This window comes from Squalius cephalus (genome assembly GCF_949319135.1).
Source record: "Squalius cephalus genome assembly, chromosome: 22".
Lineage (NCBI taxonomy): Eukaryota > Metazoa > Chordata > Actinopteri > Cypriniformes > Leuciscidae > Squalius > Squalius cephalus.
Window position 1 is genome coordinate 2,443,912 of NC_137143.1, and position 22,219 is coordinate 2,466,130.

General features: G+C 36.7%; 1 protein-coding gene across 4 annotated transcripts in view; it reads left to right on the forward strand.

The window, feature by feature from the left end:
* The window catches only part of col2a1b (collagen, type II, alpha 1b), a 77,561-nt gene that overhangs the window by 13,069 nt on the left and 42,273 nt on the right, over window positions 1-22,219 (forward strand). For all 4 annotated transcript variants that reach the window (XM_079857260.1, XM_079857261.1, XM_079857262.1 and 1 more), the window contains 16 exons: window positions 2,289-2,333; window positions 4,412-4,465; window positions 5,580-5,633; window positions 6,705-6,758; window positions 6,950-7,003; window positions 9,187-9,240; window positions 9,317-9,361; window positions 10,921-10,974; window positions 12,905-12,949; window positions 13,069-13,122; window positions 14,703-14,801; window positions 17,546-17,590; window positions 17,769-17,867; window positions 19,564-19,617; window positions 20,610-20,717; window positions 21,986-22,039. In XM_079857260.1, the coding sequence (XP_079713386.1) occupies window positions 2,289-2,333; window positions 4,412-4,465; window positions 5,580-5,633; window positions 6,705-6,758; window positions 6,950-7,003; window positions 9,187-9,240; window positions 9,317-9,361; window positions 10,921-10,974; window positions 12,905-12,949; window positions 13,069-13,122; window positions 14,703-14,801; window positions 17,546-17,590; window positions 17,769-17,867; window positions 19,564-19,617; window positions 20,610-20,717; window positions 21,986-22,039 (972 nt within the window). The remainder of the gene's footprint in view (window positions 1-2,288; window positions 2,334-4,411; window positions 4,466-5,579; window positions 5,634-6,704; window positions 6,759-6,949; window positions 7,004-9,186; window positions 9,241-9,316; window positions 9,362-10,920; window positions 10,975-12,904; window positions 12,950-13,068; window positions 13,123-14,702; window positions 14,802-17,545; window positions 17,591-17,768; window positions 17,868-19,563; window positions 19,618-20,609; window positions 20,718-21,985; window positions 22,040-22,219) is intronic.

Below are 22,219 nucleotides of genomic sequence, written 5' to 3' on the forward strand. Positions count from 1 at the left end.
CTGCAAAAACATATTTTTTGTCTTGTTTTCCAGCACATATAAATATTGTTTACTGAAAAATTTATCAATATTAAGTGACTATTTTTTGCTTAAAACAAGAACAAATAATCACGTACATTTTTATGACCCAATTAACAGATATTTGTTCTTATTTTAAGCATGAAGTCACTTTATTTTGTTGACTTTTTTCAGAGAACAAGTCTTAATATCTTCAGTCATTTCACTTCTCCAGTAAATGCATCTTGATTTGAGATTGTTCAGATATTTGCACTGGAAAACAGGACAGAAACACTGAGGAAGAACTTCATTACTTCAGCGCAACATCTGGCAGAAGTCCTGCTTTCTCACAGCAAATCCTGTGCAATAAAGCCCACGATTGCCCTAGTAAATTACTATATGTTAGTTTAAAGGGTTTTGTGTGTGTGTGTGTGTGTGGAAGTGGCAGTTCAGAAGTTAAGCTAAATAATCAGTTCTGAGTTCTTTAGATTTGATTCAGAATTCTATTAGTTGGTGATTTTCTGGTCATTAAAGTCATTAAAACTGATTTAATAACCACGTTTAACCTGTGATCCGTCACCCCTCTTTCTGAACACAGATCTGATCTTAAATAGTTGTAATTGATGAATGCTTTGGAATATAGACCTAATGCTGGTCTCTTTTTAAAGACGACTCTCAGCAGATTATTGCAGAAAAGCACATGAAAGTCTACGAAAGAAAGTTTAAGATTACAGTGAGGCAAATGTCCAAAACTGAACATTTTTCAAATCATAGCCATGTGTCTAACCAAGTTATGTTCCAGATTTTGAAGTTTATATTACACAAATTAATCACGCTAAAAGGATTAAAGGCACCGTTTTCATGTTAACCCAATGTCCAATTTCAAACGATAAGCTCGTGTTTAAGCTTTCAAATGATACCTAATTTATGATTACTGTAATGTGAAAAACGGTAATAAACACTGACAGTTAACAGGCTAAAAATGGGTCAGTTTTTAAAATATTCAAGTAATTTACAAAGTGAAGTCAGGCTCTGGATTGAATCCAAATACAGTATTTTGATGATCTTCAGCTATAATCTAGATTTTCTTACAGTCCTAACCCCATGTACATGCTGTATACCTATTATAGTAAGTAATTGCAATAACAGGGTAATAACTTTGTACCCCTCCTAAACCGGTAACACTTTACAATAAGGTTCATGAATTAACATGAGCTAAGAATGAACAATATATCTTCAGCATTTATTAATCTTAGTTAATATTAATTTCAACATTTACTAATACGTTATTAAAATCAAAGTTTATATTTGTTAACATTAGTTAATGCACTGTGAACTAACATGAATAATCAATGAACAGCTGTATTTTTATTAACTAACATTAACAAAGATTAATAAATACTGTAACAAATGTATTGCTCATTGTTAATTCATGTTAGTTTATACATTAATGTTAACTAATGAACCTTATTGTAAAGTGTTACCCCTAAACCTAACCTTAACCCATGTAGTTTCCTTATGTTACGCAGTACTCACTTAGGCAAGTACACTATAAGTACACACACTGTAAAATCAAGTGCACCTTCATTTCCCCCGGCATGCAAACACCTGAAAGTATATTTTTGTGTCCCGACTGACATGAGGAGACTCCATAAGCTCCTTCAGTTATGTGACGTGCAGGAACACATAGAGCGTTTTACCAGTTCTGGGAAACTCCCACTGCGCACACGTATATATCCGACTCTTTAAACACTAGGAGGCATTCAGGAGCTCGGACTCATTTCAGCACGCGTGGACCGTGGTTTTACTGTGGTTTTACTGTGGTTTCAGGAGATGATCCCTAAATATCCTACGTTTTCTTCGCCAACCGCTCTTGTTAGTAACATGCATCCAAATAGTTGTTTAAATAAAAGTCAACAGATATGACTAAAATGCAAAAGCACTGATTAATGTGGAAAATCAGTCAGGTTCAAATTATTACCTGTTGAACAGCTGATGTTTTATGGATTATGATCGTGCGGTGGTTTAGTGCACCAGTTGGTTTAGTGCACCAGTCGTGGCTCTCAAACATTTAATTGCTGGTAAAGTCACACGGGTTCAAAGCGCTTACGCTGATGTGTGTGTGTGTGTGTGTGTGTGTGTGTGTGGAATCTCAGTGTTTCTGCTTCAGCGAGTCGCTCTGATGTCCTGAGGGAACGTTTCCCATGAAGACATTACCATGTAACCCACAGCGTCTCATTATATCCTGTGAAAGCACTAATTGATTTCTGTTGTTATGTTTGTTCCTTCAGGGTCCGATGGGTCCTCGAGGACCACCAGGCCCCAATGGATCTCCCGTGAGTGCATTTCCTCAACAAACACCTCATCCGTGTGACACACACATATATATATATATACAGTACCAGTCAAAAGTTTGGAAACATTACTATTTTTAATGTTTTTGAAAGAAGTCTCTTATGCTCATCAAGCCTGCAGTTAAAAAACAAAAAACAAAAAAAAAAACAGTAATATTAGGAAATATTATTACAATTTAAAATAATGGTTCTCTTTTTTAATATACTTTAAAATGTAATTTATTTTTGTGATGCAAAGCTGAATTTTCATCAGCAAGTACTCCAGTCTTTGGTGTCTTATGATCCTTCAGAAATCATTCTAATATGATGATTTATGATCAATGTTGGAAACAGTTGTGCTGCTTAATATTTTTTTTATAACCTGAGATACTTTTTTCAGGATTATTTGATGAATAAAAAGTTAAAAAGAACTGTATTTATTTAGAATAGAAATCTTTTGTAACAATATACACTACCGTTCAAAAGTTTGGGAACAATAACTCTTTTTTTTTAAAGAAATTAGTACTTTAATTCAACAAGGATGCGTTAAATTGATAAAAGGTGATGGTAACGATTTATATTGTTAGAAATGTTTTTATTTTGAATAAATGCTGTTTTTATGAATAAATGCTGTTAACGTTTTACTCATCAATGAATCCTGAAAAAAGTATTCCAAAAAATATATATTAAACAGCACAACTGTTTCCATCATTGATAATAACTGAGTATCAAATCATCATATTAGAATGATTTCTGAAGGATCATAAGACACCAAAGACTGGAGGACTTGCTGATGAAAATTCAGCTTTGCATTACAAAAATAAATTACATTTTAAAATATATTAAAAAAGAGAACCATTATTTTAAATTGTAATAATATTTCATAATATTACTGTTTTTTTTTGTTTTTTTTTAACTGCAGGCTTGATGAGCATAAGAGACTTCTTTCAAAAACATTAAAAATAGTAATGTTTCCAAACTTTTGACTGGTACTGTATATATAATAAGTTATGATACGACTGTAATGTGAATATGAAAGACAAGCAAAAATAGCATGTGTAAGATGATCCTTAGCTTCCTAAAGTTAATAATAACACCTCACACACACACACACACACACAGGTCAGCAAGTATTCGTCATCCTCTCTGTAAGCTGTACAATCTTAGAAAATAAGGTTATATTTAGAGCTATAGGATTTTAAAGAACCCTTTAAGGTTCTATAAAAAGAGAAATTCCTAAAATTATTGCAAAATACTTTCATGTTTAACAGGTTGTTTAATTTTTTTTTCTAGTGATAAAGTATGTTTGCGAGCTGTTTAATTCAATTAATATAACTAAAATAAAAAAAACTTGAGAAAACCCCCCCGAAATCCATAAAATGATGGGAAAATAATCATAAAGTGTCTGATCGAACACTTTAAAGGTTCAGAACCTTTTCTTCTTACATCATGTCTAATTAGATGTGACGTGAATAAAGGATGTTAATGTTAATCAGAGTTTTTGTCCTAACCGTGACGGTGATACGCGACAATTCAGTTTTAGAAACGGTTTCTGACAAACAGTGTTTCAGTCACTCAGTATGTATTTAATCATGTTAAAATGTAATATTTATGAATATGATTATGTACTTATCCATTGGTTGTGAGTGCAGTGCACTTGCAGAGAGACTCCGCCCACACACTCTTCTGATTGGCTGTGATGTTTGATTGATTTTGTGGCGTCTCATCTGATGTGGTGACAGCGTGTTGCTTGAATCTTATCACATCGTGCTCGGTTTGGACACGGTGTAAGAATGGAGGACTTTTTCCTACCATCACGCAAACAGATAATTAATCTCTTTTTACACTGTTTCACATTAACCGAAATAAAGTTTTCTTGTTAATAACTATAGCATTTATATGAAGGGTTAGATATTCTTGGAAAAAGTAAGTCTCTATAGTAAACACACACGCGTCCTGTGTCCTCCGCCAGTCTAATAATACTTCTTCTCACTGTACACATACTGATCATATAAATATTGTTCCTGGCATGAGACTGGACTGAAAGTCTGTGATGTGAATACGGTCTCTGTTTGCTGCAGGGTCCACAAGGATTTCAAGGCAACCATGGAGAAGCCGGAGAGCCCGGATCATCTGTACGTATCCAACAGAAAATCCCTCATTACTGACAATTACAGTCAAACTCCCAGTGTGCAAATGCCACTTCATTTAGCCGTAATGGTCCTGATCATAACAGAGATCTTGAGTTTAGGTCAGTGAGCTGGCTGAACGTTTATGAGCTTTTTTGGTAACACTTTACAATAAGGTTCAATTTGTTAACATTCATTTTTATGTTAGAATGTTGAACAAACACATTACTTTCCTCATATTCTCCATTGTTGCGGCTCCTCTCTTCCCAGTCTGTCAGTAACGCTCTGTTTAGTTCCTGTCTCTATGAAGCCCCTCCTTCTGAAAAGCACGCTGTGCTCTGATTGGTCGGCTGGAGCAGTGTGTTGTGATTGGTCGAGCGCTTCGAGTGTGTTTGGGAAATGTCCCACCCCTTACCATAACCACCAGTTTAACACACTACTAACTAACTCAACCAGGCCCCGCCCCTTTATTCTGCGCATGAATTATTATAATGAGGAAGAAACTCAAGACTACACTGGAGGCGTTTCAGGGAGTTATTTTTAGCCAACTAACATTCACAAAGATTAATAAACACTGTATGGAATGTATTGCTCATTGCTAGTTAATGCATTAAGACTAGGGCTGTCAAACGATTAATCGCGTTTAATCGCATCCAAAATAAAAGTTTGTTTTTACATAATATATGTGTGTGTATGGTGTATAATTATTTTTTATATATAAATACACACACATGCATGTATATATTTAAGAAATATTTGCATGTATATACTGTGTATATATATTTATATTATATATAATTTATATTATATATAAATATTTTATATATAAATAACAAATATTTCTTAAATATATACATGCATGTGTGTGTATTTATATATAGAAAATAATTATACACCATACACACACATATATTATGTAAAAACAAACTTTTATTTTGGATGCGATTAAACGCGATTAATCGTTTGACAGCCCTAATTAAGACGTTATTGTAAAGTGCTACCATTTTTCTAATGCATAAAGCACATATTAAGCTCTGAATACATTGTTCTTAACAATCAGTGTTTTCAATCATATCTCAAATCCTTCACATAATTTCACATTTGTCTTCTCTCCTGATAGGGCCCGATGGGTCCCCGTGGCCCTCCTGGTCCCTCAGGAAAACCAGGAGATGATGTAAGTATTCTCGTGATTAACACACGCTCACACTGTTACATGATTCGTCCTCGTATGTTCTGTGAAGACGCACGATCAAATCACCCACCGAACGTCACGTTGAGATTATTGTTCTGTGAACTCTCCCGAAGGTGTTTTTCTCAGTATTGCTGACTCCAGCTGTTCTTCTCTTCAGACTCCATTCCTTCCATTTCTCTTGCCCACATCACACACGACACACACACACACACACACACACACACTGAAAGATCTCTGTGAACGCAACAGACACAGACAAGTGTCTTAAAGTCACTTGCGTCAGCAAATGTCTATTAAATATGGTTTAAAAGACAGTTAATATTCTGTAATATTATAGATTTAACTGCTCTGACTTGAGCTGAATAATGACACTATTGTTTTCTGTAGAGCTGCTTTATTAGATCAAATTGAATTTGTTTTATAATTGATCAATTTTGCTTACTGTGAAGTTTATTACTGTGAAGCTGGTTTGTATGGAAGCTTGTATCCGCCACAGAATGAAAAATAAATATGGCAATTCTGACTTTATAACAAATAAAAGTCTTTATTTCCTTAGAGTTGGACTTCATATCTTGCAATTGCATGTTTATATCCCGCAATTCTGATGTTATAACACACAATTTCGAGTTATAAAGTCAGAATTGTGAGATAAAAACTATAGTTTATATCTCACAATTCTGACTTTATAACTCACAATTCTGAAAAATAAAGATGTAAACTCGCAATTGTGAGATAAAAAGTCAGAAATATCTTTTAAACTGTTTTATTCTGTGGCGGAAACAAGCTTTCCATAGCTTTGGCTGAATCTTGTTGCATGAAGTGCTATGGATATAAATAAGTGTGAGAAAAGTGTGTGTTGTCTGTAGATTCCCAGTTAACTGCAGCTTTGATGTCGAAGCATGAATGCAAATCTTTCATTTCCCGCTGGGTTTGTAGTTGCAGTTTTCCTCCACAAGATGACATTTGAGCACAGAAGCGCTCGCTGGGAGAAGCGGCTGTCGTCAGTGTTCGACTCTAAGCTGAATGTAAGAAATCACTGTTTTTCTGTTGCAGGGCGAACCTGGGAAACCTGGGAAAGGTGGTGAGCGTGGACCTCCCGGACCTCAGGTGAAGCGTTTTAAACTGAACCAGCGTTAAAGTGTTTGATCCGTGTGAGAAGTGCAGAGATGTGGAGACTCAAGCTTTTGCCCAGATGTGAGACGCAGCTGTGGCCTTAGGCCAGAGAGAGAAAGAAGAGACGTCTGAATACTTCCATTCACCTCATACCTCTCTCTCTCTCTCTCTCTCTCTAAACACAGGGAGCTCGTGGATTCCCAGGAACACCAGGTCTACCTGGAATCAAGGGACACAGAGTTAGTGCACTTTTTCATCAGTGGTCAGTCTCTTTAAGGCAAGACACTACAGGTGAACAGGGTAGAAATAGGACTTTACACACCTGAGATAGTTTACCCTGCGTTGTTCTTAACCCAGAATCCTGGGTCGTTTTGCTTCACGTTTTAATTAAACGTTTCACAATTAATCTTGGGGATTCATAAATTGCTGTTTCACACCCCTAAACCCTGGGTTAACGTTATTATTTGCATATTTGTGACTCTGGATCACAAAACCAGTCACATGTCACACGGGTATATCTGTGGCAATAGCCAACAATACATTGTATGGGTCAAAATTATCAATTTTCTTTTATGCCAAAAATCATTAGGATATTAAGTAAAGATCATGTTCCATGAAGATATTTTGTAAATTTCCTATTGTAAATATATAAAACATGTATTTCTGTGAGTGAATGCCGCACAATCGCCAACATAAATGCACAACTTTAAAGGAGATTTTCTCAATGTTTCAATTTTTTTGCACCCTCAGATTCCAGATTTACAATAGTTGTATCTCGGCCAAATATTGTCCTATCCTAACAAACCATTCATCAATGGAAAGCTTATTTACTCAGTTCTCAGATGATGTATAAATCTCAATTTCAAATAATGTATCCATGTCACTGGTGTTGTGGTCAACGGGTGTCAGTGTCATTGACTGGATGATGCAGCATGTGACCTGTCCACATAAAGGCTCTAGCGATCTACATCCTCATTATATTTTGCCGACTGTACTATCAAGAATCCGGAATGGATTTTCAGACTGTAAACGGTCTCTTCTTCAGTCCAGTTGTCGCATTTTTGGTCACAATTTTGCCTTTTTTCCTCTCAAATGCTGAAACATACTTCTGTTTCAGTGTACTACTGTACAGTTTTTCTGAGACTGTACAAAGCACGTGAATTTAAGCATCTAATGCGACATGGTTTCACACTGCACACACTTGGCACCGCGAGCCATAACCTCGGGTTAAACGCAGTGCTAACCCTGCTTTAAAATTACAAAAGTGAAATGTTCCTTTAACCCTGGGTTAAAAGCAGGGTTTAGAACGACGGTAACCCGGGTTTAAAGGGTTAGTTCCCCCAAAAAATGATAATATGGAAAAAATTATGGAAGTCATTGTTTCCCCACGACTGTTTGATTTCAAACAATCTTTAAAATATTCAACAAAGACATTCACACAGGTTTGGAACAACTTGACGGTGAGTTCACCCATTTTTGCGCTGTGTGAAAAGCACTATTGCTATTGTGTTTTGTATTACAAGTTTTCTGAAGTATGTTTAAATATGCAAATGAGGCATTACCTAATTTCCAGAACAGAAATCTGAATAAAAATCTTTATTGGCATATTAGAGTTAAAGGTTTTTACAGAAGGCTTTTACATTTTGTATATCATATGTGAAGCGCTTTGAGTACCCAGAAAAGCGCTATATAAATTTAACGAAGAATTATTATTATTATTATTATCTCTTTTTATCACTCCATAAATCAGAAATTACGGAAGCTTGTTTCGACCACAGAATAAAAAATAAAAAAGGTAATTGTGACTTTTTAATCTCACAATTCTGTTTTTTTCTTCTCAGAATTGTGATATAAACTTGCAATTGCGAGAAAAAGTCAGAATTATGAGTTATAAAGTTAGAATTGTGAGATATAACCTCGCAATTCGGACTTTATTTCTCGCAATTGCGAGTTTATATCACGCAATTTTGACTTTAATAAGTCAGAATTGTGAGATAAAAAGACGCTATTATCTTTTAAACTGTTTTATTCCGCTGTTGAAACATAGAAAAGTCAACAGCCAAAGAAAAAAATAAAATAATAATCTTTAGGAATACAATTTTGTATAAATCAGGGTGAGTGAAATATGAACAAACCTTCAGAATATACAGTAAATAGGAATAAAATTCGCTGCCTTTAAAGACATGTATTGGAATTGAAATCTACAGATGCAGTTAGATAAAGTGTAATCAAGTAAACAATTTTATTAAATGTGTATATTTTGTATGTTATTATTTTTTTTGAAGCAAAATAGACCTCGAAACTGACCAGTCCATGAAGAAACAGTGGTGTTTTGCCTGTGGTGTCTCGCCTTAATGCTGTAATAATGCATGATTGAAGAGTAAACAGCGTGACTAAACGTGTTGATCTGTGGTGTGTGTAGGGTTATTCCGGTCTCGACGGGGCTAAAGGAGAGTCTGGAGCCGTTGGGGCGAAAGTATGACCTTCACACATTACCTTTCACCATCACATATATGAGTGTTTCAGTGTCTGAGTCTGTCTGTTTCTGTCAGGGCGAGTCCGGCTCTCCTGGAGAAAGTGGCGCTCCTGGACCGATGGTAGGTTTGCGCTCGCCTGTTGTCCTGCACAAATAAATTAAAATTCAGTAAAGTTTCATTTCTAACAGATGCAGTGTGTTGATCAAACATCAGATTGAAACAAACATCAGTACACACACAGTAGAGTCTGATCAAGCGCTCAATACACTGACACAAGTTCAGAAAATCACATTTGTCAGCATATATGAGACAATAAAGTGCATAAATATGACATTACAAATACTGCTACCAAATTCCCAGATAGAAACACGCATGCAATCTCTTAAGATTCTCCTAGCCAGCAAAAAAATATGTTCTTTCTCAGTATTTTTGTCTGGTTTTCCAGTGCAAATATCAAACATTACTCAATCAAGATATATTTACTTGAGGACGCAACATGATTGAAGATATTAACTCTTAGTGGAGCGGCTAAGTGATATAATCGTTCAGTTTATGATACAAGCGTGAAAATTGGCATGAGCAGTCTCCATGGGTCACTTGACAAGAAAATTGTCCGAGCCACTTGAAATTTCAAGATTTTTCATTTTTCAAGATGGCCGACACTTTAGTGGAGCAGTTAAGTGATATAGTGGTTTATTTGGTGATACAAGCATGAAAATTGGCATGAGCAGTCTCTGATGGTCACTAGACAATAAGCCACCCACAGCTACTTGAAATTTCAAGATGCGGCCATTTTTCAAGATGGCCGACACCTTAGTGGAGCAGTTAAGTGATATAGTGGTTTATTTGGTTTATCTTGAAATTTCAAGTAGCTGTAGGTGGCTTATTGTCAAGTGACCATCAGAGACTGCTCATGCCAATTTTCATCCTTGTATCACCAAATAAACCACTATATCACTTAACTGCTCCACCAAAGTGTCGGCCATCTTGAAAAATTGCCGCCATCTTGAAATTTCAAGTGGCTCGGACAATTCTCTTGTCAAGTGACCCATGGAGACTGCTCATGCCAATTTTCACGCTTGTATCATAAACTGAACGATTCTGCCAAACATAAGCACTTAGCCGCTCCACTGTCTTGTTTAATGAAGAGTTCATCAAAATGAAGTGAGTTTTTTGCTTAAAACGAGAACAAATATCTGTCAATGGGGTCAGAAAAATAATCTTGTTTTCCCTTTGAATTCTGTTTATTTTTCTGACCCTACTAGAAGATACTTGTGTATATTTTAAGCATAAACACACTTAATTTTGATGAGTTTTTCATAAAGCAAGTCTTAATATCTTCAGTCATTTTGCTTCTCCAGTAAATGCATCTTGATTGAAGAATGTTTAGATATTTGTTCTGGAAAACAGGACAAAATACTGATGATTTTTTTGCAGTGTAGAGACAGCAATGAGATTAAAAGGCGAGGGAATGGAGATTTCCTCTGAAGTAATATCAGATGTGTCTTCTCTAGAGTCTTCAGAAGTCAGAGAACTCGGTCATACTGATCTGAGCGGCTCTCCACATTCAGCTACTGACTCGCTTTTATTTCTACAGAGGAATCTTTTGGGAAAACATTTGAGACTGTTAATATTCCCTTGATGAATGACTGTGTGTGTGTGTGTGTGTTGTTCCTCAGGGTCCCCGTGGTTTGCCTGGTGAAAGAGGGCGTCCAGGACCGTCTGGAGCTGCTGTAAGAATCACTCGCTTCTTCAATAATCTTCATTCTATAATAAGGCTTTCCTCTGTTGCTCACTCTCAAATATGTAACGTTTTATAAATGAATTTCCATCTATATCATTAGCTAATAAGTCACTGCTTGTCATGGTTGGCCTCCATATGTACCTCACTTTAATGCGAAAAATTATTTTCTTATTTTGTATTTGTGTCTTGTTTTCCAGTACAAATATCTGAACATCCTTAAATCATGATACAAGAAAAATGATATAATGCATTTTTGCTGTGAAAAGCGCGAGACGTTTTTTTTTTAAAGCTTAACCTCATTTATCTTGAGCGCCGTGTTTTTAGAGCGCTGTGTCTGAAGTCGCCTCTATAGTGTTAAATAGCGCACTATTTGTGGGAATAGCCATTTGTATATGTCTCTGAAACCATAGTGGACGTTATCAAGTGCACTCATTCAATCCCACAATGCACTGCAATAACGATTGTAATTGATTAATCAGTTGAATGCCGTAATTATTAACTCTTTCCAGTTTACCAGTGTCCAGCCAATGGTAGCATGTTTGATCATATTCACAAAACTCATATTTTGTCACTGTAGTCGTTTCCTCTTAATGGGTTCGATATTTCATTTGGTAACGTTAGGGAGTTTATATGAAGTTCAGTGTTTGATGATCATGTTTTCTTCTATCTGCTCCTGGTCTGTGTCTGAAGTCGCCTCTATGGCCTTAAATAGTGCACTCATTCAATCCCACAATGCACTGCAATAACGAGTGTACATCTGATGTACGCTCATCGGCTGGAGAGTACCCATAATGCACTGCGAGAGTTGCGTGCTGAATGAATTCCCGCGTCTGACCAGAAGATGGCGCTCGCTGAATCAATCATCCATTTCCCAAACACTGATCCAGCGTAATATCACACAGGTTTAAGCTCCTTTTTAACTGAGTCTTAAATTGTTTAATTATACATAGTTTCCACGACAGAGTTGAAGATAAATCTGCTCATCGCTACTGGAGCGGCTAGTTTGCTACGTTTAAAATGATTATTAAACCGCAAGCACAAACTATGGAAAAGCGGCACTCGGTGTCTGAACTCACTCGCTCGTCTTCACTTCAAGTGGACTATATCAGTGGAGGAAGGGGAGGGAAGAGTGAATGAGGGTTTAGGGGGCCATTTCAGACACAGCCCGTGTCAAGAGACGCTGCAAAAGACTTAAGGTGAGAGCGCACCGGTTAAAGACGTCCATCTAGCGCTTGTTTCCATTGAGAAACAATACAAAAGTAGCGCAATGGAATGGAAAAACACAATCTGTGTGAACGGCTCATAAGAAATTAAGTCTTGCTCTCTGAAAACAAGTATCAAATTAAAGTGAGTAAAGGCTTATTTTAATTTCTTAATTTCAAACTGTTAAACAAGATTATTTTTCTGACCCCGCTGGCAGATATTTGTTCTTATTTTAAGCAAAAACACTAGCATTTTACAGTAAACAGGACTTAATATCTTATGTTATTTTGCTTCTCCAGTAAATGCATCTTGATTTAAGAATATTTAGATATTTGTACTGGAAAACGAGACAAAAATGTTATTCCGTGTTATTTTCAGACGTGGGAAGTGAGCATAAGTGTTCATTTCATAATCATAAACAACAGTACAGCAACATGATATGCTAAAATGAGTCAAAATATGCAGTGATTTTCGAAAGTCTGCAGTAATTTGAATAGATTAGTCTTTCATTCTCCTCTCGCTGTTGTGTCTTTCTCATTCATAGTGCAGTAAACTGTGAATATATTCGCTGTTTTCTGATAATGATAATAACAATATGGTAAACAATATCACCAGCTTGCAAAATAACAGTATGTTAACATCCTTATGCTCAGTTCAGGGAGATGCTTGTGGATTGTGTTGGTGATGAAGTGTGTGTTGTGTCTGTGTTTGATCAGGGTGCTCGAGGGAATGATGGTTTACCCGGCGGTGCTGGTCCTCCTGTAGGTTTGAGGCTCCATCATCATCATCATCATCATCATCATCATCATCATTTGTTGTAGTGTGAGTCTGCTGTGAATGAATGCTCATTTTATTCACCTCACGCTGTTTGTGTTAACAGGGTCCAGTCGGTCCGGCTGGAGCTTCCGGTTTCCCAGGATCCCCCGGGTCTAAGGTTTGACAGCTCTTAATACTTAATTCCTCTTAATTCCTGTCATTATTAATGATGCACTAGTGAGTGGATTGCTATTTTGGTATTTTTATGCATGACTTGTAACCGGCTAAAGATACCAAAAACAGCAGGAATGTTAGATTTAAAGGGGAAAGTCTTGATTGTGTTGTTTCAGGCTCTACTAGAACAGGTTTTCCTGCTTGAATGTTGATTACTTTCCTCATATTCTCCATTGTTGCGGCTCCTCTCTTCCCAGTCTGTCAGTAACGCTCTGTTTACTTCCTGTCTCTATGAAGCCCCTCCTTCTGAAAAGCACACTGTGCTCTGATTGGTCGGCTGGAGCAGTGTGTTGTGATTGGTCGAGTGCTTCGAGTGTGTTTGGGAAATGTCCCGCCCCTTATCATAACTGCCAGTTAAACACACCACTAACTAATATTGTGACGTGTTCATTCCCGGAAGAAAACTTAACTTCCCTGCCATTAAAGGGGTCATATAATGCCATTTTTGTACAAGTTATTATGATTCTTTAGGGTCTAAATTAAAAGTTTGTAATACACTTTAATTAAAAATTCTCATTAGTATTGTAAGAAAACACTAATTTTACCTGGTCAAAAACAGCTCTGTTTTCAGCACGCCGTTTAAGTGCATGTGTCTTTAAATGATAATGAGCTTTGCTCACCCCGCCCCTCTGTTCTGTGTGTAATCCGTAACACAATAACACCATAACCATAACGCGTTGTTCATTATAAACTTGGGATTATGAATTATATTGAGAACGTTGTTCATAGAAAACATGCCGTAATGTACCTGAGTGTAAACAGCCGCATTCATCGTGAAGCGTGCTAGCGATTTGCAAAGATTAATATTAATATAAAGGTTATTAAAACGTTACACTCACTTCAGTTCTTCTGGAGGTGCAGCAGGAACACGAATAGTTGGTACCGATCCTTTTTCAGGAGCAGCTTCTTAGCAAAACCAGCTTTATACCGACCCTCGTTTGTAAAGCAGTCTGGTGTGTGAAATGATTCACGCAAACATGAGATAATTGACGTTGATCGTGGGGAATATTCCATTCGAAAACAAACTCAGCCACTGCGTCTTCAGCGGTTCAGATTTAGGAACATCAAAATGATGCTGTGTTCCTTATTACACCCAAGAACACCACAATCGCTTAGACGACATTCTGCTCCAGCGTATGAACAACGCAGACTATGATGACAGCTCGCTCAGGGCGGGTCTGTGTTGAAACGCTGCTGTCAATCAACAACCGTGTGACGTCAGACAGGGGAAAACATATAAGGAGATATAAAAAAACACTGGATGGATTTTTATCATTATATGATGGTTGTGTACAGGCACTGCCAACACACATTTCAGTACAATCAACTTGTAAAAGTGCATGTACCATTATATGACCCCTTTAAGACTATTATTCAAACAACAAATTTAGTAATAATCTGCAGTTTTATGAACACTTTTTAAAGACTGAATGAATGCACAGCCCAGGCTCTGGAAATGACCTGTTCTTGAGAAGAGATGAGTGAACAGTGAGTTTGTATCATGTTGTTTCTCCTCTTTCATAGGGAGAAGCAGGACCTACCGGAGCCCGTGGACCCGAAGGAGCTCAAGGACCCCGGGGGGAGTCTGGCGTCCCTGGATCTCCGGGACCCTCTGGAATGTCTGTGAGTAAAAAAAGGACTATTATTATGATAGAAAGCTCAGGTCTGGTAGATGAAAGGTTGTCGGTTTTCTCATTGTGGCCTTGAATGAGGCTCAGGTTACTCCAGAGGACTTGAAGTAAGTGTGCCGTCAGGAAACTACACCGTCCTGCTGTTAACATGTGCGGTGAAATGAATGTGTGACCCTGACAGATGCAGTTGATGAGGCCTGAAACATGATGGAAACACTTCAGGAACACAATCAGTTTTGTTCACATTAAGTTATGAAAATGCTATTTCTAAATGTTCTCTGAACAATCAAAAAATCGTGTTTTTTCTTGGTTATGCAAATGATAAGGCAACATTCCTTCTGGCAAACATTATTGTAACGTTACTTTTGAATGTGCTCTGAACATTCTGAAACAAGTAACATTTGTAACATGTGTAACATTTAAAAACGTTAGATGAAGGTCCAACTAAAGCCTAGTTCACACTACAGGATTTTAAGCCCGATTTGCAGGTTAACGAGCTCGCCGACAGGTTGGGCTGTAAATCTGCGGGTGATCCGCACTCGCCATCTCTATGTGTGAAATACTAAACGACACATCAAAAACGCTCGCCGACCCCAGACAAATATCTAGCATGCTAAATATCTGGAGCTGTCGGCCGACTCGATAGCCTGTGGTGTCACGTGACGCGACGAGCAACAGCCAATGAGAGAGCAAGGCTTCAAGAACAGTTTGGAAATTGAAAGAAGAAACCCAAGAAATTGAGCTTTTTCATTCTAAACATGTTTTACTCACCTCCAACAATCCCCGCTGCCGCGTGTGCTTATCCACCCATAATCTTTTTTTGGGGTTCTGAACGATCATTGCGCAAACAACTTGCACCGGCAATTTTGTCCCGGCGTCCATTTTCAAATAGACAACTCCTGTCTCGCGTCATTTCTCGTTCGAAAACATCACTTCTCGCGTGTTTTCGTGACGTGCTGTGGTTTGGGGACCAGATAGAGTCGCTGGGGAACAGAGTTGTTGTGAGCTCGTGTAGTGTGTGACCCCCTATTGCAGATCATCTATGCAGTGTCACGTAGTGTGAACACCACAACGACTTCAAGACTCCAGAGCAAGTCATGTAGTCTGAACAGCACAGCGATCTGCGGACGTCTAAAGTTGTGTAGTGTGAACTAGGCATCAAGTGTTGCAGGAAAAAAAAACAATTCGTGAAAGATTTATAGATGATGTTTTTTGTGCTTTCATTTTGAGGACTTATTAAAGACCAGATAACTCTGAACAAACGTTCTATTAACGTTACTGGAAAAGAGCATGTTGGGAGGACACAACTTTTTTTGACATAAATGGAAGATTTGAAGTGGCACAAGATTTGGTTTTCTGGCAAAAGCTGGTTTTAGATGGTCTAAAACCCCCAAAACCCCAGACCAGGCCAACCTAACCAGCTAACAGGAACGCTCTCAGAACTTTGGCAAGATTCTCTTAAAGTTATGAACAAAAGTTCTTCCAGTAACGTTAATAGAACGTTCGTTCGAAGTTATATGGTCTTTAATAATGTTCTCAAAACGTTGGCACAAAAAACTTTTTTCTGAAATGTTTTAGTTGGACGTTCATCTAATGTTTTTTTTTTAATGTTACTACTTGTTTTAAAATGTTCACAGAACATTCAAAAGTAACGTTTCAACAATGTTCGCAGAATGTAATGTTTCCATAAAAAATATTTTTTAAAACATTAAAAAAATGGACGTTTTAAACATTCAGTGATCATTCGATAATAATGTTTTGATAACTTAATAGACCTGTCAGGGTAGCGCCCTGCGCTATTTAAACAAAAATATAATAAATAAAAATTTATTTTCTGACAGAAATGAAAATGAAGCTGTGAGGGATAGAATTACAGTGTGTTCAATGGATTGTGCCGTTGTTTAACAACATACTGATTATTTAACTGACAAGACGTCTTTCCGGAAAAAAAAGAAATTCAGTATTCAAAAGTTGCATGTTGTGAACTGTATGCGTTTATACAGTGGATGCCATTGTAAAGTTAAATGCAATGGCCTGTAACCTGACCCAGGTCTATTGGGAGTGTTAGCAAAATCTCTTAGCAAAATTCGAAGATATTTCTGGTAGCCGGGTATAATCAGCAGAACCCTTCTGTGGACAGATTTCACTCTGCGGTCTCAATCCTGCATTAAGTTCCTGTTGGATGGTTTAAATGAGAAATGTGTGTCATTGACGTCACCGTTTCGAGCTCAGATGATTGATTCCTGTCATAGCCTGTTTAGCAGTGAAGGAGACTATCACAACACAAAGCAGACGAAGCTCTTTAATCGACCGACAGGAACGGAGTGAACAGAGAGGAGATAAATACATGATGATGGTGGTGATAAACTAAATGATGACCAGCTGTGATGAATAAATGTCCATGATTACCCATTAGTGGTGGGAAAATCAAACAAAGAAACACATGTGATGAACGAAAACAAACTGCAAGTCCATGAAAGCGAATCTAAAGGTGAATGAGTTCAGATGAGTGTGACAGATACGCAGCATTAACAAGGAATGTGTGTTAGGTATTTGCATTAAAAAAATTATTATATGTTGCTGGACACCTATGATGTTTTATTATTCATTATTTTTGTCAGGATTATTATTATATTTTTGCTTTCAAGTGGAGTGTAGAGACCAAACCGCAACTGATGAAAGGATAACTGAGCGTTAGACGGTAACTCTCTGACTGTGCTCTCGCTCAATCTGCAGGGTAACCCTGGTACTGACGGCATCACCGGAGCTAAAGGATCAGGGGTACGTACATGTACATGTGAACTTCCATGTGACTTTGTAATTTGTGAAAGAGTTGTTTACTTCTGTTGTTCGTCTGAGCTTCATTCCTGTTTTGACATGATACACCGATCACTTGAGATTATTTGAATGACCCAAAGCTACACAATAGATGACATGAGGAGGCTGTTTCTTCCCGTAGGGTGCTCCTGGTATTGCTGGCGCTACTGGTTTCCCAGGCCCTCGTGGCCCTCCGGGACCTCAGGGAGCGACGGGTCCTCTGGGGCCCAAGGGACAGTCTGTGAGTTTCAGTTTTACATTTTACTTTTAAATTTTAAATTCAGGCGATCATGACCCTGATACGTGGTTTAATTAGCACTAATGACCAGCTGACTGTACATTATTAGCTATGACCAGTAGAGCTGCACGATTCTGGAGAAACTGAGAATCACTCTTTTTTTTTTTTTTTTTTAAATAGAGATCATGATTCTCCCACGATTCTGAAAAGACATCTGAAGGTTCTAGCAATCTATTTAAAAATATTTTATTCATTTGAATTATTTTTTAAATCATCTTGAATAAATGATTCAATGGCTCATTCAAAGACTTCACTGGTTTCATTACAGAATGAATCAGCGATTTTAAACGAATCTCTTGAATGGATGATTCAATGACTCACTCATAAAGACTGCACTTGTTTCATTACTGGATGAATCAGCGATTTTAAACGAATCTCTTACATGAATGATTCAATGACTCACTCTTAAAGACTGCACTTGTTTCATTACTGGATGAATCAGCGTTTTTAAACGAATCTCTTAAATTAATGATTCAATGACTCACTCATAAAGACTGCACTTGTTTCATTACTGGATGAATCAGCGATTTTAAACGAATTTCTTAAATGAATGATTCAATGACTCACTCTTAAAGACTGCACTTGTTTCATTACTGGATGAATCAGCGTTTTTAAACGAATCTCTTAAATTAATGATTCAATGACTCACTCATAAAGACTGCACTTGTTTCATTACTGGATGAATCAGCGATTTTAAACGAATTTCTTAAATGAATGATTCAATGACTCACTCTTAAAGACTGCACTTGTTTCATTACTGGATGAATCAGCGTTTTTAAACAAATCTCTTAAATGAATGATTCAGTGACTCACTCATAAATATTGCACTTGTTTTATTACTGGAACAAACCTCTTAAAAGAATGATCCATTAATTGAAGAGATTATTATATAGACATATTTATATAGAGATAGCCGAATTGTTGTCATTTAAGAATAAGATTGCTTGGGTGTCTGAGTCGAGATCACAGTTTTATAACGATTAATCGGGCAGCTCTAGTGTCCAATATATGGAGGTGAATAATGATATTAAGTAGTATCAGGGAGTTCAGAAACACTGACACTGATATAGAGAAGAACTGGAGCTTTTTCATGATCAAACGGCAACATTACACACTAAACACAGATGAACATGAGCAAATGCATGATACGTTCTCTTTAAACAAGTAACATTATATCTAAACACACAGTAATGCTGCATGAGATATGAATTATTGGTTTTATTAAAAAAACACAGGACCCTTTAAGTGCTAGCTGATATGTCAATATATATTCTAATGAAGATATAAAGGGTCATTCTATAGATTTTTTACATGTATTATACATGCAGCTTTCAGTGGACAGGACTGTGTGAAGTTGATAGGTTAAAAATGGAGAGTGGGACATGTTTGATAATGAAGTGAGTCGTGATCGAGAACGCAGTTCAGTACTCGCGTGCTGTTTGTGCAGTGTTTTGTACTTGAATAAAACTGTTAGACAACTCCTGTCGTGAGATAAGATTATGGTCACATCACCCGCTCCTAGACCCTTCAATCCCATCATTCAGAGGATCTTCTGGTCTCATCTGATAGTGTTGATCTCAGATCACGAGCTTCATGATTTACAGTAATAGATCTGACCCTGATGTGTGCTTGTCTTTAGGGTGATCCGGGTCTCGCAGGGTTCAAGGGTGAGGCTGGTCCTAAAGGAGAAATTGTAAGTCCTTACATTCACACTAGAAGTCATTCAGTCATATAACTTCATAAATAATAACTTACACTACAAACAAAGCTGAAATACAAGGACTGAATGGACTGTAAACATAAAGAATGTCAGTAACACTTTACTTCAAGCCTTTATGTATGATGCATTATAAAGGTATTCATAATGTACATTACAATGCATTATATATTTTCATAAACAATTGTAACCAAAGTTAATATGTATTGTAATATTTGCAGATTCCTTGTTATATCTGAAGTTGTTTGTCATGTGTTTTAATGCATTATATATTCTAAAGGTGTAACAGTGAATAAATAAGTATTATATTTAGGGCTGTCAAACGATTAATCGCGATTAATCGCATCCAAAATAAAAGTTTGTTTTTACATAATACATGTGTGTGTACGGTGTATAATTATTTTCTATATATAAATACACACACATGCATGTATATATTTAAGAAATATTTGCATGTATATACTGTATATATATTTATATTATATATAATTTATATTATATATAAATATTTTATATATAAATAACACATTTTCTTAAATATATATATGCATGTGTGTGTATTTATATATAGAAAATAATTATACTCCAGTCCGTACACAGACATAAATTATGTAAACACAAACTTTTATTTTGGATGCGATTAGTTTGACAGCCCTAATTATATTATATCTGTGGTAACAATTATTCATGAGAGCATACAATGCATTATAATGTGCAATACAAGGCATAATTAATGTATTAAAATACTTTTATAATGCATTATATATAAAGGCTTTAAGTAAATGTTGCCAAGATGTTTACATAAAACAATGTTGCATTAAAATAATATTGATTTTGTAGCTGCTATACACAGATGCAAGCAAAAACCTTCTTTCAGTGTGTTTATGAGCTGTCTGTCAGAGGATTCAGTGTGTTTTACTGGACGTCAAATGAAAATGGATGTTTTAAATGAAGCGTGGTTTGTTCAGGGCAGCGCTGGTCTTCAGGGGCCCATCGGCCCCGCCGGAGAGGAGGGCAAGCGAGGACCCAGAGGAGAGCCTGGTGCCGCTGGACCCGTCGGCCCGCATGGAGAGAGAGTGAGACATGTCGCCTCATATCATTAAGGGTGTCACGATTCTCCAAATCCTCGATTCGATTACATTTTCGATTCAAAAGTCACGGTTCGATTCGATTCTCGATTTGTTTGATTGTAAAAAAAATTGCATCACAATAAGTGTATTGTGATTGTCACTAACATTTTAGTAACTAAACTGAATTTTATTAGGTTTAGTGACAACATGTTACAATGTTTACATGGTACAATTTCTGGTAAGCTACGCTTTTTTATTTCAATTCAATTATTGTGATTTGATTTAATATGGACTCATTTGGATAAATATTAGGTAGGCTACACAAGATAGGCGTTAATTTGTCTCAAAAAAAAAAAAAAACCCTAATGCTGTAAACATACAGAAAGCCCTAACAGCTGGTAGTAGGCTATTATTTAAAGTTAAAAATAATTCAATATAATGCATTTTTTTATTATAATAACAACTTTATTTAATGATATAAGTAAAAAATATAATATGTAATATAGAACACATGTTTAACAAAATACTCTCTATAGCTATTTTTTTCTTGCCAACTACATGCTATACTGTAGCCTATATTATGTTCATTAAATGGCTTTCCTGAGGTAAATGTGACATAATTGTTCTCCAGCTGTGTTATTGACCTCTTCACGCTGATGAAAAACACTGATTGATCGATATTATGTATGAGGAATATACATTTCGGTAAGTTGTAGTATCTTTCAACAGTGTTCGTGTTTATTTACTATTAGCTAGATGATCGGTTCACGTGCGCTAGGGATCTGTCACGTAACATTTATAAGCGCCAAAACGGTATTTATTGTTTGAATTTCGTAATAAAATTGACAGAATCTGATAGCTGAATTTTTTTTATATCATAAAGTAACCTGCTCTAGTGTCTAGTCTGTCGGTCTCCGTGTCCTCTTTGTCAATTGCGTGTGTATCACGGTGAATGCGTGAGAGTTGCCAGCTCTGGCAGCACTTCAACACGTGTGTTTGTTTTGTTTTTTTGTTTTTTTTTGCTTGGCAAGCCCAGCTGACGTGACAGGGGGCGTGACAGCATCGACGATTCCATTTTTTTGATTTGATAATCGAGATTGAGCATTAATTACGATCGAAATCGTGACACCCTTACATATCATAACTTCATCTGCTCCTCTCGAGTCGTGTATAACATTAAGCCCATACGTGCCTTGTGTCTCTAGCTCCTTTAGATGAAGCATTGCACTGCATTCTGTAAATAACATTCATCAATGATAAGATGTTTTCTGCAGGGTGCTCCTGGCAATCGAGGTTTTCCTGGACAAGATGGTCTGGCTGGTCCAAAGGTGAGATCCATGCTCAAAATGCAAAAAAACTATAAACCCTTACTGGAATTTTATGCTGGATGTGATGTAACATTACTGGTAAATTGAACAATTTAAGCCATTAGTCGACTAGTCACGTTGTTCCACATTACAGAGAAATACTAAACCATAATAGTGAACCTTGAAAATACAAATTAAGCG